This window comes from Rhineura floridana, chromosome 1 (assembly GCF_030035675.1).
Source record: "Rhineura floridana isolate rRhiFlo1 chromosome 1, rRhiFlo1.hap2, whole genome shotgun sequence".
NCBI classification, from domain to species: Eukaryota; Metazoa; Chordata; class Lepidosauria; order Squamata; family Rhineuridae; genus Rhineura; species Rhineura floridana.
This window is the reverse complement of record NC_084480.1, coordinates 147,145,658-147,164,066: the sequence shown is the minus strand read 5'-3', so window position 1 is coordinate 147,164,066 and position 18,409 is coordinate 147,145,658. Positions and strand designations below refer to the sequence as shown.

Genomic DNA, 18,409 nt, shown 5'->3' with positions numbered 1-18,409 from the left:
ATTACTGCAATGCGCTCTATGTGCGGCTGCCTTTGAAGACAGTTCGGAAACTACAGCTAGTGCAAAACGCAGCTGCTAGACTGCTGATGAGGACTAGGCGGTCTGCACACATAACACCTGTTCTGGCTCGTTTGCACTGGCTACCTATTTGTTTCCGGGCCAAATTCAAAGTGCTAGTTTTGACTTATAAAGCCTTACACAGCGCGGGACCACAATACCTAGCGGAACGCCTCTCCCGATATGAACCTACCTGTTCACTACATTCAACATCTAAGGCCCTCCTCCGAGCTCCGACTCACAGAGAAGCTCGGAGGGTAGTAACAAGATCTAGGGCCTTTTCAGTGGTTGCCCCCGATTTATGGAACAGTTTCCTCGATGAGGTGCGCCTGGCGCCTACACTTTTATCTTTTCAGCGCCAGGTTAAAACCTTTTTATTCTCCCAGGCATTTTAATTCATTTGTGTTTTTAATCTATATTAGGTTGTTTACTTGTTTAATAATGTATACTTTGCTGTTTTTGTGATTTTATTGTATTTTATCCATGTTGTGCACCGCCCTGAGAGCCCTTGGGCTGTGGGCGGTATATAAATCGAATAAAAATAAATAAATAAATAAATAAATAAACTACAGCATTCAGACACTGATCCAGAGCATTCACAGCCTCTCCTGACTCAGACGTTATGGAGAAATAGAGCTGTGTGTCATCAGCATACTGCTGACATCTTGCTCCAAAACTCCTAATGAAGCTCCCAACAGCTTCATATAGACGTTACGGAACCTCATAGTCCAAGTGCCAGGAGGCTGAGGAACTCTCACCCAGTGTTACTCTCAGGACGTGGCTCTGAAGGTAAGAGCAGAACCACTGTAATACAGTGCCTCCAATACCCATCCCACTGAGTCAGTCCAGGAGGATACCATGGTCAATGGCATCAAATGCTGATGAGAGATTGAGCAGAAGTAACAGGGGCGCACTCCTCCTGTCTCTCTCATGATAAAGGTAATCCATCAGGGTGATCAAGACAGATTCTTTTCCAAAACCAGGTCTGAATCCAGATTGTGATGAATCTAGATAATCAGTCTCATCCAGGAATACATGCAGTTGTTCTATAACCACCTTTGCCAATGGTCTATAGTTGTTCCAGTGTGGGCTTTTTAAGAAGTGGACGCACCACCACCACTTTAAGAGAAGTGGGCATCACACCATCATGTAAAAATGCATTTACTATACCTGTAACCCACTTCAGCTAGCTTTAACAAGCCAGGATGCACAAGGATCTAATGAGCAGGTGGTGGGCGCGTCACTGCAAGTTTCTTGTCCACATCATCAGGCTGTATTAACTGGAATTGATCCCACAACACTGGATTCAATGTTGCATTAAAACCTCAGCTGGAACTGCCTCAAGAGCAGCGTCTAAATCACTTGAAGCCAAGCGGCTTTCTCTTCCAAGTGTTTAGTCACCCAATTTTGGTTAATTGTTTTTATAAGAATAAAACAAAATATTGTGCGGCCCAAATGTTCAAAACACTACAAAGGTTTGTGCCAATATCACACAGGATCTATGACATGGTATATTTATTGAACCAACCACTAGTTTAAAGATAGGGTGCAAACTTTCAAGTTTCATAGACCTCTTCAATAGGAGAAATTAGGACTGAGAGCTAAAAAAGGGCATAAAACAATATCGTTTTCTATTTGACTTAAGAGAGTCTAGGAGTAAGAACAGACATGATGAGAAGCACCAGTGTTTGCTGCCTGTGTGCCTGCTTCATTCATATCTTGAAACTGAGGGGGGAGTCTTGTCACAACTTACTTCCTTGTGATCTATAATTCAACCACTTTCCTCCCCAGCTGAGCTCTGATACTGAGGGCTAAGGAGAAAATACTTGAAGTACAGAGCACAGGGAGGTGAGGCATGGCAGGGTTAAGTACCCCTAATCTGTATACACTTTGTCATAAGAAGACAGATCCTCCCCTTGCCCCCTACCAACCAATTCTAATTATGAACAGGGCAGTCATGCGAACCCAAAGATGTGCTGACCTGAAGCTCATGACAAGAGGAAAGCACTGCAAAAGCTGCTTTTCAAACTGGGAATAGGCCAGGGGTTAAAACTGCTCTTTGCCGTGCCTTAGCTTAGGAGCAAGTGGCTGCAATATGGAAAGGTAGATTCCTTGGAAACAAGGGGTTGTATGCTGTACTCAAAATAGACCCACTGGAATTAAGGGACTCCAGTTACCATGTCTATTCATTTCATTGGGTTTACCTGGAGTAGAGCTAACATCGGATATAACCCAAGGACTGTTTTGGAAGCCACATGAGCACCTAAGCTGTCAGTTGCCTACTGCCACTCCACTGTGTTTGCCATTCGCATGTGAATATATAGACAGTTGATTACATGCCTATGGCTGTGATGAGAGTCACTTTTTAAGAAGGGTGGAACTTTAAGATAAATGAATAAACTGAGGCCCCAGCTTGTTAGACATCAATTCTGTAGTTTTATTTTTTTTTAAAGTCTCTTCACTAGCAGATGTGTTATTTAAAGAAAAGGAGGGCCAACAGAAAAGAAATAGTGTTGTATCCAATGGTGTCCCTTATACTGACAAGGCGGCTCTTTCATCCAGGAGAGGCTTCCATCAGCAGAAGGGGAGGGAGGTATTTTTGACAATTCCACCCCCTGCATGCCTACAAAATCTGCTTCAGAGGTTGGGGAACGTTCAGAACAGGATGAGGAATGACACGGTGGGGGGGGGGGGCTGGAAGGGAGAGGTCTCTCTATTCCAGTGAAGGAAGCCTCAGTAGATCAGAGCGCCTTCTGTCAGCATGAGGAAGACAACTGGATGCAGCCCAATATGACTACAGTGAAAGCTCGATATATCATGTGTCACTGTACTGCAGAATTGGATATACTGCAGCTATGACCACCCCCAAAGTGAAATACCGTATACCCTATTTTTCTGTTTGTTATACCTCATTTTTTCCATCCTCTGTGCTCCTTGCCCCTGGTGAGTCCTCCGTTTGCTTCACCAGGGTGTTTTGAGTCTTTTTTTCCCCTTTTTTTCTTTAAGAGCTTTTAAAAAAAACTGTTTCCTGAAGTACCCCTCCCTCCCTTCCTTCCTCCCTTTTCCTTCCTGGAGTTTTTCTCCCAAGGGATCTCTCAAGCCTCCGAGTTCTTGAGTTCCTTCATTACTGTCTGTGGAGCTTTATTTAACTCGTTCTCCCCCTCTCTTGTTACCCCTTCCTGCTTCTTCCTTCCTCAGCTGCAGCAGCAGTGGGTTTTTTTTTTTTGCCTCTCTAAGAACCAGTAGGATTGTACTTGCTGGCTTTAACCCTTTCAGTGAAGTTTACATTATAATGCAGATTGCCCTATAATGCAGGTGCATCCTTTGTCTTCCCCCACCATGCCCACGCTATAACAAGCTTTCACTATATGCACATAAGGCAATGAAAGTTGACCTACCTCTGTGGGTTGGGCTCATTTTTCTGGTCTCTTGAATGGCGAATCATCCGACATTTCCCAATTGCACCATCTGGGCGGGAGATCCGCATGCCTTTAAAAACAAGCCTGTAAAAGCCAAACAAATGGAGAACTTGTTATATAAAACCACACCCACATCTTAAAGCAGGGTTGGGAAACCTACAGCCCTCCAGATGTTGTTTGACACCACTTCCCATCAACCCTAGCCAACATGGCCAGTGGTCAGGGATGATAGGAGTCCAACAGGTTCATAACCCCTGTTTTAAAGATACCCATGGCAAAAAAAACCCCCAATTAGTTGTAAATAGCCTAACAAATGGATACTTGTGAAAGTAAAATAATGTTATCTCTTGATATCCATGTAGCATACTTCCAGCGTTCAAAATACATCACCAAGTAATTATCTTAATAATTCATGCAACATCCTTATAAAACAGGCCAGTTCTTTAATTCCAATATTGGATATTTGCATGTGTGCCTGGGTCTGAGAGACAGTGGCATACCAAAGGCTATCAAGGAAATCTGTGGATGAAGTGAGATATGACATGGGGACTTCTCAGTTCACACTCTATGCCTCTAAGTTATACCAGCTGCTATTAAGACAGGGACATTTACTTCTCACTCATTCCCTAAATTGGTAAGAAGATATAACAAATATTTCTATATTCTTTCTATTCTGGGCTCCCTTTGAGAGGAAGGGCATAATATAAATTTAATAAAAATAAAAATAGTTTTTACTCTGTATATATGCTGGTTAATCGCTGTGAATTCAGATGGGACTACTACACTGTATTGGGTTGAAGACTGATCTAGAAAATTAAGATCTTAAAAGTGCAAATTCTAATGCAGCTTGTTGCAGTCACAATTATTTTTAAATAACTTTTATTAATTTTCATTTTTTACAGATATCAACCAAATACAACAAAAACAGAGGAAAGTTCATGCTCATCCCAGCCATACATTCAAACTACATGTCATCAACCAAAAGTATCTTTTCAGAGAGGGTTCTGAGCCAAGGGAGGACAAAGTCTGTGCATGAGAGCCATTTGCAGTCACAATTATCAGTCCAAGAGCTATTTGGCAGATGCAGCATCAGGAACACAGATTAAGTACCAAAAACACTTGGAATGCTTCCACCAGAATGTTTCTTCAACACCACTGCTCTTTGCCTGCCCCCTGTTCCATAATGTAATGTCCTTCACGTCCTTGAACCTCTTCCCACACTAGGCCCTGCATATGTCAGAACTGCTTCTCCCTAGTCAGTGTTGGATGCGTTGCCATTTGGCGTATGCCCTTTGTGTGAGAGAGCGAGAGTGCATACCACAAGACGCTCAAGGAAAAGACATTTGAATCGATATATTCTTTACTGGCATGAATTCCATACAGAAGCAATACATGTTTGTTGCAACCTCACATCCCCCACACTACGCATTCTTTTTACAACTGTTTTTACAGCTTGCCAGCCGCTTATCTCTGCAGCTGATTACATGCAGCTGTGGTTGCTTTCCGTTTTGCTCCTTTTTGGTTTAACCCTTTCGTGGACATGTCTTTTACAGAAAAACATATAAAACCATTATGCTACTGTTTAGTCCAACAACCCCCACTTTTTCTGTGAAGACAGTTTCATTCTAATTCGTACATAGTTTCCTTTGTTGTAGACTTTGTTTTATACAGTACACATACCTAACATGTTAACCAGTTTGTTGTAAGCTTCCTCGCATAGAGGCTTTGTCAATACGTCTGCAATCATGTCCTTTGTGTTTAAGTAGATTAGTGTTATGAAGCCCTGCTGAATGCATTCCCTGACGTGGTGGTATCTCACACTGATATGTTTAGTGCGTTTATGGTTTACTTAATACAGTCAATGTATAATGTTTCACACTCTGTTTTCCCTTCTGGGTTTAACTCTCATCTTTAGCTGTTTTGACAACGTATAGCACCGATCTGGAACCTATCAGGTGGCCTTCCTACGTTTGCTCTTTCTGACCTTCTCAGTGTTATCTGTGTTTCAGTTTCCTCCTGCTTTATTTCATGTTCCTTTTCAATTCCATGTTCAGTGTTCTCATCATCTCTATGTGAGTTACCTAATTCTACCTGTACTGTTTCACCCCAGTCCTGTTCCTGGGCTTTAACGCTTCTACTGAGAATCACTTGTCTCTGTGTTGGCAGCCACACACGATAGTAGGCGTTTTGGAAACCCAATATATATCCTTTCTGTGCTCTGGGTGCTAGTTTACCATACTGTTTCCCTTTGTTAACATGAACCCAGCATTTTGCACCGAACCTTAATATATGCTGCATTCTAGGTTTCCTACCATGGAGCCTTTCGTATGGTGTCATGTTTAATGCACTGTGAAACAGCCTATTTTGTATGTAAGTAGCGTATAACATACATTCTCTCCAAAATGCATTTGGTAGGTCAGAGTCCCTTAACATGGCCCTTGTGGCATCCTGAAGGGTCCTATTTTTTCTCTCTGCCAATCCGTTCTGAAACGGAGAATACGGGGCTGTTAACGCATGATTAATTCCCTTTGTTAACAAGTATTGTTCTAGTGATTTACTGGTGAATTCTCCACCTTGGTCTGAACGTATTTGACGAATAGTTGTGCCATGTTGCACTTCAACTTTTCTCACAAAGAGTTTCAGTTTATCCCCTGGCTTCATCTTTCGCATTTAGTAAATATATGGTACAAAATCTGGAGTAATCATCAACTATTACAAGGAAATATTTGGCACCACCCTGAGACTTTTGAAATGGTCCTGCTAGGTCTACATGTATTGTCTGATATGGTTTATTTGTGTTACTTATAGCCTCCTTTCGTATTGGTGTTATAGTAGCTTTGGTTTGCCTGCAAATGTCACAATCTACGTGCCTTTTGCAATCTGTAAATGTTACATCCTCACTAATTTCGGGGGTTTTAATTATTGTTCCGAAATTGGCGTGGCCTAGTTTTCTGTGCCAAAGATGTATACAGTTTTCATGAGGCTTCTGATTTGCTATCATAGCCGTCCTTCCTTTTGGACTCAGTGTTATGTAGAATAGAGAGTTCTTAAGAACTCCTTTCAAACACACTCTATTTCCTTGTTTTATCTCGCATGTTCCATTACTAAATGTGACCACATATCCCATGGAGTTTAGTTTTGTTACAGACATTATATTACTTTCCAATTTAGGAACATACAACACATTAGTCATTACAGTATTTAGTACACATATGTTTACAGTTCCCTTTCCCAGTACCTGTCTGTTTGTGCCATCTGCTAGAACCACATCTTCATTAATAGTACACATAGTTCTGAACAATGTTTTGTCCTTGATCATGCTGTGGGTAGCACCTGAGTCTACTACCCATGCAATACTGTCTTGGTTGCTGCTCTCTTTAGCAGCACGTACCAACTGCACGTATGACGATGTTCTTCCTTGCTCTTTCCGCATAGACTTACAGTCTTTTTTCAGATGCAAAGTAGAACCACAGGTATAACATGCCTTTATTCCAGAAGACCTCATACCTGTGTCCTTAAAGTCTTGGTTTCTCTCTCTCCTTTCTCTTTTCATGTCTTGCTCTCTTCCTTCTATGTCCTTTTGCCTCTCCCACTCCTGGATCAGCTTTCCCGAAACGTACTGGACAGTCAGCCCTTCATCTGGCATGGCTTCCAGCAAACTAATGATTGGATCCCAGGAAGAGTTTAAGGAGGATAAGATGATGTACACCTGTTGTGTGTACCACTTCTCTTTCTTGCAGTTCTGCAAACAGTTTATCTCTAGTAAATGTGTAGACATAGATACGTCATCCATCAGCAGCAGTTGGTGTAACTTCCTTGCCAAGTATATTTTACTGCTTGCTGTTTTCCTGATGTACACGTCTTTCAGTGACTGCCAAATTGCCTTAGCTGTGGGTTTATCTTGTATATGTAACAGTTGTGTATCATCTACTGCTAATATTAGATAAGAACGTGCTCTTTCCTCCAAACGTTTCCATGGAGCTGGTGGTGGGTCCACCAGTGGGTCGTTTTCAATCACCTGCCATAAATCCTCTTTAGTCAGGAACGCCTGCATTCTCAAACGCCAACAGGAATAGTTTAGGTCAGTAAGCCGTTCCAATGGCATGCCTGCTGATAGTGATACTGCCATTCTCACAGACAAGGCTTTTTCTTCTCCGTCTGCTTTCCGGTAGTATTCATCCCTAAGGAGTTCCTCTTCCTTGCTCTCACCACACTGAGCACCAAGCTGGGCCCATAACCCTTGTTGGATGCGTTGCCATTTGGCGTATGCCTTTTGTGTGAGAGAGCGAGAGTGCGTACCACAAGACGCTCAAGGAAGAGACATTCGAATCGATATATTCTTTACTGGCATGAATTCCATACAGAAGCAATACATATGTTTGTTGCAACCTCACATCCCCCACACTACGCATTCTTTTTACAACTGTTTTATAGCTTGCCAGCCGCTTATCTCTGCAGCTGATTACATGCAGCTGTGGTTGCTTTCCGTTTTGCTCCTTTTTGGTTTAACCCTTTCGTGGACATGACCCTCCTTTATGTTCCTTCTCTGTGTGAGGTTGTAGAAGCAGGGCCTTTTGTATCAGTTGCTTTAAGGCTGTGAATATTATCTCGTGGGAGGTATATAATTCTGTGGCTCCACCAAAAAGAAAAAGGAAAAAAAGGCTAATGCAATTTTAGGCTACATTAAGAAAACCACAGTTTCCAAGACATAACACGTCAAAGTTCCATTTTATTCCACATTAGACAGATGTTATCTAGAGCACTGCATCCATTTCTGGGCACTGCACTTCAAGGAGATGGTAGATAAACTGGAACAGTATCAGCAGGAAGGCAGTGAAGATGCAGGGGTACAGAAAAATAAATCCTATGACGAAAGGTTGAAGGAACTGGTTATGCTTAGCCTGGAGAACAGAGGACCAAGGGGTGCCACGACAGCACTCTTCAAATTCCTGAAGGGCAGTCACACAGAAGAGAGGAAAGACGTTTTCTCTCTGATGCCCCAGAGCGCAGGAGTAGATAATAAGCTTAAATTGCAGGAGACTAGATTTCAGGTTAACATTAAAAAGCCAGTGTAGTGTAGTGATTAGAGTGTTGGGCTGGGACCTGGGAGACCAGGGTTATAAAGACCAGCCATAAAGCTCCCTGAGTGACCCTTGGGCCAGTCACCATCTCCCAGTTTAACCTCTCTCACATGGTTGTTGTGAGGATAAAATGGGGAGGGGGAGGACCATGTATACCACCTCGAGCTCCTTAGAGGAAAGGTGGGATATAAATGTAATAAATAAATAAATAGGATAAGGTTGCTGGAGGTCTTCAACCAGGGCAGCCATATATTGGGAATGCTCTTCCCCTGGATTGTCTGCAGCAAGCAGGGGTTAGACTAAAGGGCCTTCAAGCCCTCCTGCCCCTCCCAGGGCAAACTCTTATTCTTCCTGGTTTTGAGGAGAACTGCAATCAGCGGCATCACTAGTGGGAGTGTGGGGGGGTGCGGACCTCCAGCGCACACCCTCCCAGGGGCATGGACGGGGTGGCTGGTTGCGCACGCATGCGCGCACGCCGCACTCCACACTGACGGTGGAAGGCCCTTCCAGGCTTCACCGCCAGCGAGCAGGCGCCTGCTTTCGGTGCAGACGCCATGTGAGGAGAGGAGCCAGCTCTCCTCCGCGCTCTGCAGAAGGGGTAGGCAGCGGTGTCACTAGCGGGAGTGCGGGGGGGGGTTGGGTCTGGGTGTCACCCCCCTCATGGTGTCACCCGGGTGCGATCTGCACCCCGGTAGTGACGCCCCTGACTGCAATGTACATCTGTTTCATTTGGCTTTTAGTTATGTTAGAACAGTGATCCAACATCCTCCCCCTCCTCCCAAAAGTATTTGTTTACGTGTTTTTTCTGCTATGAGCTTAGCAATAAAAGCTTGGAATGTAGCGCGTGCTACACACGCGCATTGCTGCCATCAACCAAGATGGCGGCAGAGGCTTCAGCCCCTTAGGGAAACCTCGGTTGCCATCTTGACTGATGGCAAACCTGCGCGCGCAGTGCATGCAGCTGCAAAAAAAGTGGAAAGGTAGGTGAAGCGGGGGGATGGGATGGGATGGGATGGCGGGCGGCTCAGAATCAGCCTAGGGGCCCTCCTCAGCTTAATCCGGCCCTGGGTGTGCTCAGTGATGCTTTCCCTTATAATAGTCCCAACAGCCTGCTTTCAACACACTTAAAGGAGCAGGACATCCTATCAGGGCACATGAAAGGCCTCCCATACAGCCCAGAGCCCTGGTACCTCTCTTTCGAGAAATGAAACAGTGGATTGTTTTCTTTTGCCAGTATCCTTAGAACACCATCTACATTAAAAAAATAAAAGGTTTATGGTGGTATTCCCATAACACTTCTGTGCCTGTAATCCATGCCTCTCATTTTTTCCTATTCTCTCAAACACCTGAACATCCTCACATTATTATGTAAATACTTCCTGGGACTTCTGAAGACGAGCTGCAGCATGCTCCTCCAGTTGAAAGTAGAGAGGAAGAAGGTTTTCAAAGAGCTTGAATGGAAGCTGCCAAAGGCTTGACCCTGACAGTGGGAAGCCAGATTCTTCTTTGCTCTCCAACTCACAGAGCAGCACTAAAGAGACAAGGAGAACAGTGACCCCTGTGCAATGCACAGCATCAGGCTCTGTCCCTGGATCTTCTGCTTTCTGCCAGCTTGGTTTGATGGCAAGCCAGCAAGAAAAGGAAAACAATGAATGAGTGCCATTCCCTGGGCCTCTTTGGATGCAAGCCACCACAGACTAATGTCTGGAGTTCAGCTTGTAGCTGAAATATATACCAGTTAAGCGCTTTGCAAATGTCACAGTTGGAAAGAAAGGGGGGGGGAGAAAGTAGGTGTGGTATTTATGCACAGGTTAGGTAGCCAGCAAGCTATCTTTCACCTCCTCCTAGCACTGGCATGTAACTACCCACTTTCTTGGTCAACCGTAGCAAGTTGAGAAGTGTCTCTTAAACATTCAGTGACTGTGAGCTCTTATATCCTCACCTCTGTTCTTCTGATTTTATGATTATATATTCCAGTTGGGTACTTCTTAATGGTTGGCTGACTGCAATAAAATGTTGTTGTAAGGTTATCTGTGGGTAGGTAGGCTAATAAACATTTTTATGAGCCAGTCACTTCTGAGGACTTCTTTGAATCAAATTGTGCCAGAACCATCTGTTAGATGTAGAAAATTGATTGCCCTAGTAACAAACATTATGACTCAGGCATTCAACTTTGCAGGAGCCAAAATGCAAAACCAGGCCATAAAAAGAAGTAGTGCATATAAAGCTGATTCTGCCTAAAACAATGGGGGGGGGAACTGATCCACACTGAATGCTTCCACTTTTCCCCCTGAAGATGTGCAGAGTGCAGGACTCCTCAGTAAATAATGAGGAAGGAGTGAGCAGAGTCATCTTCAAATATTCAAGGTTTTCAATAAACATCCATCCCTACATGTAACAGCTTTGCACATAGCCCATTTCATTTTCACTCCAGAGTAACCAGATACCCAGCTCACACACTTGCAGCTGGATTGAATAGCACATTCAAGGCCTTCATACAGACTCAACAGAACAGAGAGTGCATATTCAGGATGTCAAAGTGAGTTAAGTGCCCAGCAATATGCTGTAGTTTCATGATGCTAAAGGGTCCCCCACCCCACGCTCAAACTCAAACCAAGAGTTATAACTCACTACTCTGTTTTAAGGGAGTTTGGGTCAAATTCTCACAAGAGTAAGGCAGGAAAGTCTTGGCTAGATCCAGCTTGGCTGGAGTTTTGAGCACCACTACTCTGAGCAGTAAACTACATACTACTCATTGGGAGAGGCCCTTTTTTTACAGAGAAACAATTCTGCATTGAGGAATATGTTTAAAAAGTGGAAATGGACTGCCTTCAAGTCAATCCTGACTTATGGTGACCCTATGAATAGGGTTTTCATGGTAAGTGGTATTCAGAGGGGGTTTACTGTTGCCTTCCTCTGAGGCTGCAAGACAGTGACTGGCCCAAGGTCACCCAGTGAGCTTCATGGCTGTGTGGGGATTCAAACCCTGGTCTCCCAGGTCATAGTCCAGCACGTTAACCACTACACCACACTGGCTCTCACTGAATATGTTTACTAGACGCCATAATCTTTGCAGATGTGCAAAGCAAGAATTAAGATGCCAAGATTAAGGCCTGTACGGAAAGCAGCATGGAAGACAGTATTCCCTCACCTCATATTACCTCGTTAAAATGAACTCTTTGCATAGCTATAGCAACAAAACTATAAATGATCATCACATTAGGCAGCACAGGGGAAGCCACAAGTGAACAATGGTAGACAGAGGAAGGGATGGCAGAGAACTATTACTCTGCGTCTGTGTTGCGTTCATTGATCTAAAAATGGCGTTTGATTCCATATCCAGAATAAGACTTCGGGAGAAATTAAACAATCTAGGTATTGATAAACGTCTTCTAGCATTAATAAGGGGCCTATATGAAAATACATCACTCCAAGTTAGATGTTCCAACAAGGGACATCTTTCAAACCCTATTTACACCTTTAAAGGTGTAAAACAGGGTTGCCCTTTAGCGCCCCTGTTATTTGATATTTACATTAACGATGTTGTATCCAAGCTAGCTCCTATTGTGTCGCACCCTCCAAGGTTAGCTGGAACTCCGCGCTTTCTATTATTATACGCGGACGACATAGCTTTAATGTCTAGGACTCCCATCGGCTTAAAGCGTTTACTAGCCGCATTAACATCTTTCTGTTCTTCAGAATTTTTAACCATAAATCATGCAAAAATGAAAGTTATAGTCTTCTCCAAAAAGAAAACAAAACATCTCTGGCGTATTAATGGCCAGGCAGTTGAGCAGGTAAATAATTATAAATATCTAGGCATAACTTTTCAAGCCTCGGGATCCTTTCGGCTGCAGACTGGTGTAGCCACTTTAAATGCAAAAAGATCTATGAAGGCATTAATGACCTTTTTCTATCAGAGAGGTGGCCAATCCTTCCCATCAGTTGTTAAAATATTTATGGCGAAAATTATTCCCCAATTGCTATACGGTTCTCAAATTTTCATCTCTGAGAAATTTTCGGCTCTGGAATCTATTCAAAACACTTTTATGAGAGCTGTTTTAGCTGTTTCTACCTGTATACCTAGTTTTATTTTGAGACTAGAAACGGGATTGCAATCTGTTGAATCACGCATTTGGGCCCTTAAAATAAATGCGTGGTTAAAACTGATTTTTGAGCCAAAAGGTCTTTCCCCTTTTATTTTAGTCGATGATTTTAATTCAATATGGGAAAAGCAGATTTTAGATAAAATAGCTAATTTGGGCTTCTCTGTCCCGATAATTCTAAAAATGGGCCTTGACACAGCCCGAGTGGTCATCCGGCAACGCATCAAAGACATAGATTTCCAACACCATTTGATGCTTGTAAGAAAACATAGGTACAATCCTAGATGTTTTTCTCCCATGCCCTATCTAACAGATTTGACACTCCCTAAGTATCGAAGGGCTTTTACTCTGGTGAGGACGAATACTCTCCCCTCTGCCCTTTTAGAGGGCAAGTTTAATAAAGTCCCATACAGTGATAGAATTTGCCCTTGTGGCAAAGGTGAAACTGAAACCAATGTGCATGTTCTATTGAGATGCCCTTTTTATCGTGATCTAAGGCAACAGCTAATTTCCCCTATTTTAATTTCCTTCCCAGGTAGACCAGAATCCTTTTATGCTGATTATTTATTGGGAGATTACTCTCCACAAGTTACATATAAAGTCGCCAAATATATTGCGGCTTCTATTTCTTGTAGGAAGGTACAGGTCAAATGCTTGTAAAATCTTGATTGGATGTACTATTTCTAAATTGTATTGCATTTTATTGGTTTTTATTTTTTGTATTCTATGTATCTGGTCAATGACTGAAATAAATTATTGTTGTTGTTGCTTTTTAATATGTTTTTAAACCTTTTTTTAAAAAATCTGTTTTTAAACCTTTTAAAAATGTTTTTAAAGACGTTTTGTTTTAATATATTTTAAAGTCTGTTTTTATGATGTTTTAAAGTGTTTTTAGTGCTTTTGTTTGCCGCCCTGGGTTCCTACTGGGAGGAAGGGTGGAATATAAATAAATAAACAAACAAACAAACAATTAAATAAAGTATTAGTCTCAGGTACCTGAGCAGACGACTGCTTACAAAAATAAGCTTTCCCTAAACAGTGAAAGAAGTCTATATTAAACAGAAGACACAGCATCTTACCTGTTATAAATATCATCATCTTCGCCACCCCAGCCCCAATAATTATTGGGAAACCCATTGATTTTTTCAAATTGCTCCTTGCTCAAAGCAGACACTCCTCCAAAATACTGATTGTAAGGCAAGCTGGAAGACAGAAAGGCAAGTCATTAATAAAAACAGGTTTTTCTGCCATCACAAAGACCATCTAGTCACCATTCTAAACAAGAGTATTAATAATTGCATTAAAGAGTATGGAAAATACAACATCAGCAATTGCCATACAAATATTGGCTTCAATACACCCAAAACCCTGCATGCGATAAGGGGAGGAATCTCTGCTTCTGGAAAACAGAATGTACTGAATTCAGAAATTGCTTAAACACTTTTTTCAGCTGAATTAAGCAATATCATTGTTATACAGCACTAAATGAAGACTATTGGTTTCCATTTTTCCCTATCAGAAATACAGAAGAAAGTAAGAACAGCATTTGATTTTTAGCGACACCCTTTATTATCTGAAAAGTGAAGTCTTAATCCTGCCACCGAATAGCAATACTCGAAACCTGTTCTTAGTGAAGTTGCATACATAACTTGCAAGGACTTTCAGGCCTAATACGGTTGTAATAAGTAAACCATCCTGTTCCTGTTACATGTTCATGCATTTACCCCTTCCCCTCTTCTCTTTCATGTGCCAGCAGAGTGAGTGCACAAACACAAGGCTCACCACAGCTCATTCAGGTTGTGGAAAGCTAGGCTTCCCCATTACCTCTGACGGGGCCTCAGACTCTTGGTCATGTTTTTAGCATTGGGCATACCAACCAGGGGTAGATTACAACATCTTAGTCTTACCAATAGAAATCACTTACTCCAACTGTATAAGGCAGTCTTCCCCCGCCTACTGCCATCCAGATGCTTGGAACTACACTTCCCATAATCCCAAATTAATTGGTCATGCTGGCTAGGGCTGATGGGAGTCCAAAACATCTGGACAACACTAGGTTAGGGAAAGCTGATAAATAAATACATTATTATATCTCTGTATTACATTTATATCCCACCTTTCCTCCAAGGAGCTCAAGGTGGTGTACAAACATGGTCTTCCCCTCCCAATTTTATTCTCATAACAACTCTGTGAGAGAGATTAGGCTGAGAGACAGTGACTTGCCCAAGGTCAGCCAATGTGCTTCATGGCTGAGCAGGGATTTGAACTTTACAGTCCAACACTCTAACCACTACACCACACTGGTTAGGCTGCAATCTGAAGTATACTTACTAGGCAGCACATCCTATTGGACTCAGTTGTATTTACTTCCAAGTAAACATGTTTAGGATCACACTAATTTCATTACAGTTCGAATACAATTAGCATTTTTACTTTTCCCCTCTAAAAAGCAAAAGTATCTCAGATACCAGTAAGAAAAATAAGGATGGGCAACTAGTTGGCAGTGGTCCAGACCCAACAAAAAAAGGATCTCCAGGTAACTCTTCTGAATTTTATATCAGCATGCAGTAAAAATTGTGCCCCCAGTTTCACTTACAAAAAAATGTTTTCAGAAGTTGTGAGATAGGCATCTACTCCAGACTTTACATCGTCCTTTGGATTTTGTGCATAATCTCTCAGCTGAGACATGCTCCTCAATTAAGAAGCCTTACAGCCAAGGAGGATCAATATTGTGCATGTGTGCATGTTTACAGCTGGGTATACAGGTAGGAAACAGAGATTTTAAACTTTATGTAAATAGATTTTACATTTTTATATAAACTGTTCCAATAGCTTTTTGGCTGAAGAACAGTGAACAGATTATCTAAAGAAATGAAAGAAATAAAAAATACTTCAGGCAACCAAGGCACTGATTAAAGATCAGAGAAACCCCTGAGAATAGGGGTTTGCCATCTTGGAACAGCATAATCCAGAGTGGGCCATGACTTTGCTGCCCAAGCCCACCTGGATATAGGCTCTTGTCATTAATCCATCCCTGATATCAACAGATATGCTATTACATAGGGGTTTTTTTCTTACTTCAGACAAATGTTAACAATTGTCTTACCGAAATCCAAACTTATCCATAGACACAGAGAGATGCCTGGGTTGGCTGTAGCACTTGTAGATATTTCTGTCATCCATAGGGATTAGGTCAACATCACTAAATACAAAGCAGTCATAATCATATTCTTTCAAAGATTCTGTGAAGCCTACGTTCAGAAGCTTTGCACGGTTAAATGTTTCTTCTCCATCCTAATGTAAAAAAAGAGAAGAGCTATTAAGCACCTTAAAGAAAGGCTGGTTAGCATTTGGTATTTGTTGCAGGTCTGGACCTTCAAAAGCAGCAATGCAAACATGCAAGAGAAAGTTCTCTCAAAATTTCTAGTCATTTTTTCTTGTCCAGATTAGCTTAAATTATTGACTCATTTAACTTGAAAGCAGCATGTTTTTCTGGCGCCTTGCATGTTTTGCCTTCCCCAGAGACCTCTCTTGAAACCTTGGGGAGGTTGAAAGCATGTGTGCTGAGGCTGCTTTCACACTGCACTTTATTCCTTTATTCTGTCAATTTCTTACCTGGTAATTTGCACATTATAGTTGATCTTTCACATGATATACAAGCTGCTAGTTCTGGAAATCTAGTGGAATATACTGCAAGTTTAGCGCTATTTTTTGTGATAAATAATAATAATAATAATAATAATAATTTTAATTTATAAGTTGCCTATCTGGCCGATGGCCACTCTAGGCGACGTACAACTCAATTAAAATACATCATAATAAATACAGTACAACAATAAAACAGTAAAACAGTGACAGTTCAGAGTAGCAGGCAATTAGTCAAAAAGATTAACCCTCCCCGGAAGTCCTGAAGGCCTGTCTGAAAAGCCAGGTCTTCAAGGCCTGGCGGAATACATTCAGGGAAGGGGCATGCCGAAGATCATATGGGAGGGAGTTCCAGAGAGTGGGGGCCGCCACTGAGAAGGCCCTCTCTCTAGTCCCCACCAGCCTAGCTGTTTTAGTTGGTGGGACTGAGAGAAGGCCCTATGTGGCTGATCTTGTCGGGCGGCATAATTGGTGGTGTTGGAGGCGCTCCATCAGATAAACTGGGCCGAGACCGTGTAGGGCTTTAAAGGTTAATACCAACACCTTGAATTGGGCCCGGAAAACAACTGGGAGCCAGTGCAGATCGAACAGCACTGGGGTGATGTGCTCCCGGCGACGACAGTTTGTAAGTAGTCGAGCCGCCGCATTTTGTATAAGTTGTAGTTTCCGGACCATTTTCAAGGGTAGCCCCACGTAGAGCGCATTACAGTAGTCCAAACGAGAGGTGACCAGGGCATGTACCACCAATGGGAGCTGATGAACAGGGAGGTAGGGTTGCAGTCTACGTATGAGGTGTAATTGATACCAAGCTGCCCGGCTCACTGCCGAAATCTGAGCCTCCATGGACAGCTTGGAATCAAGGACAACCCCTAGGCTGCGGACTTGGTCCTTTAGGGGCAGTTTCACCCCATCGAACATCAAGTCAATATCTCCCAACCTTCCCTTGTCCCCCACGAGTAGCACCTCGGTCTTATCAGGATTCAGTTTCAACCTGTTCCTTCCCATCCATCCACTCACGGATTCCAGGCACTTGGACATGGTCTCCACAGCCAACTCTGGTGAGGATTTAAACGAGAGATAGAGCTGAGTGTCATCTGCATACTGGTGACACTGCAGCCCAAATCTCCTAATGATAGTCCCCAGCGGCTTCATATAGATATTAAATAGCATGGGAGAGAGGATAGAGCCCTGTGGCACACCACAATTGAGAGGCCAAGGGTCTGAAACCTCCTCCCCCAATGCTACTTGTTGATGCCTATCGGAGAGAAAGGAGCGGAACCACTGCAGTACAGTGCCTTCTATTCCCAATCCCTCCAGGCGATGTAAAAGGATACTGTGGTCGACAGTATCAAAAGCCGCTGAGAGATCGAGGAGGACAAGAAAGGTGAATTCTCCCCTATCTAATACCCTCCTCATATCATCCACCAGAGCGACCAAGGCTGTTTCAGTTCCATGTCCAGTCCTGAAATACCAGAAATAATCCATTTGCAAGCTTGGGAACCTGGAAAATTGCAGGAGTTTTTAACTAGCTGCAGCCACTCAGTGTGACAGGCATCCCAGCATGCAGTGCATTCCTGCCCTTTAGGTACACACTTTCTTTTTGCTTGATGAAACCGGTACCGATATTCCGGCATAGGCGTGAGTACCAGCAGCATTTCCCACACACAACTGTGTCTATACAACTTAAAAAATATATGTTAGATGCTAAAGGGAGAGGGGTTGCATGGCGGCGGGATGAGATCGTAAACCTCCTACACAGTGGGGAACTATAGTGTGCTTGTGTAAAATGAGTGAGGGCCGAACACAAGATGTTCATTACAGCCGTAAGAAAGACAGTTGCGTGAAATGCCAGAATATTGGCTGAAAAATCTACTGTTCCTGTGAAAGGAATTTTAGAAATTGGGACAGAAACACTACCATGTTAAACTAACGCAAAAAGGCCCATGTCTGAAAACAGCCTGAATCTCTGTCATTGTAAGGAATCTCATTGCTCTTCACTATCTTAAGACTGTGTCACTTTCCCCACAGTGACCTACCATTCAATCACCTGAATATTTCAGAATTTGTAGATCAGATTGGACTTTGTCACATGTGGAACTAT

At 42.7% G+C, this 18,409-nt stretch overlaps 1 protein-coding gene across 1 annotated transcript in view; it reads right to left on the bottom strand.

The window, feature by feature from the left end:
- B4GALT1 (beta-1,4-galactosyltransferase 1) overlaps positions 1-18,409 on the bottom strand; it is a 101,265-nt gene that overhangs the window by 9,903 nt on the left and 72,953 nt on the right. Inside the window, exons 3-5 of the mRNA XM_061636032.1 lie at positions 15,770-15,957; positions 13,743-13,865; positions 3,456-3,560 (exon numbers count right to left, since the gene is read on the bottom strand). Coding sequence (XP_061492016.1) covers positions 3,456-3,560; positions 13,743-13,865; positions 15,770-15,957 — 416 coding nt within the window. The remainder of the gene's footprint in view (positions 1-3,455; positions 3,561-13,742; positions 13,866-15,769; positions 15,958-18,409) is intronic.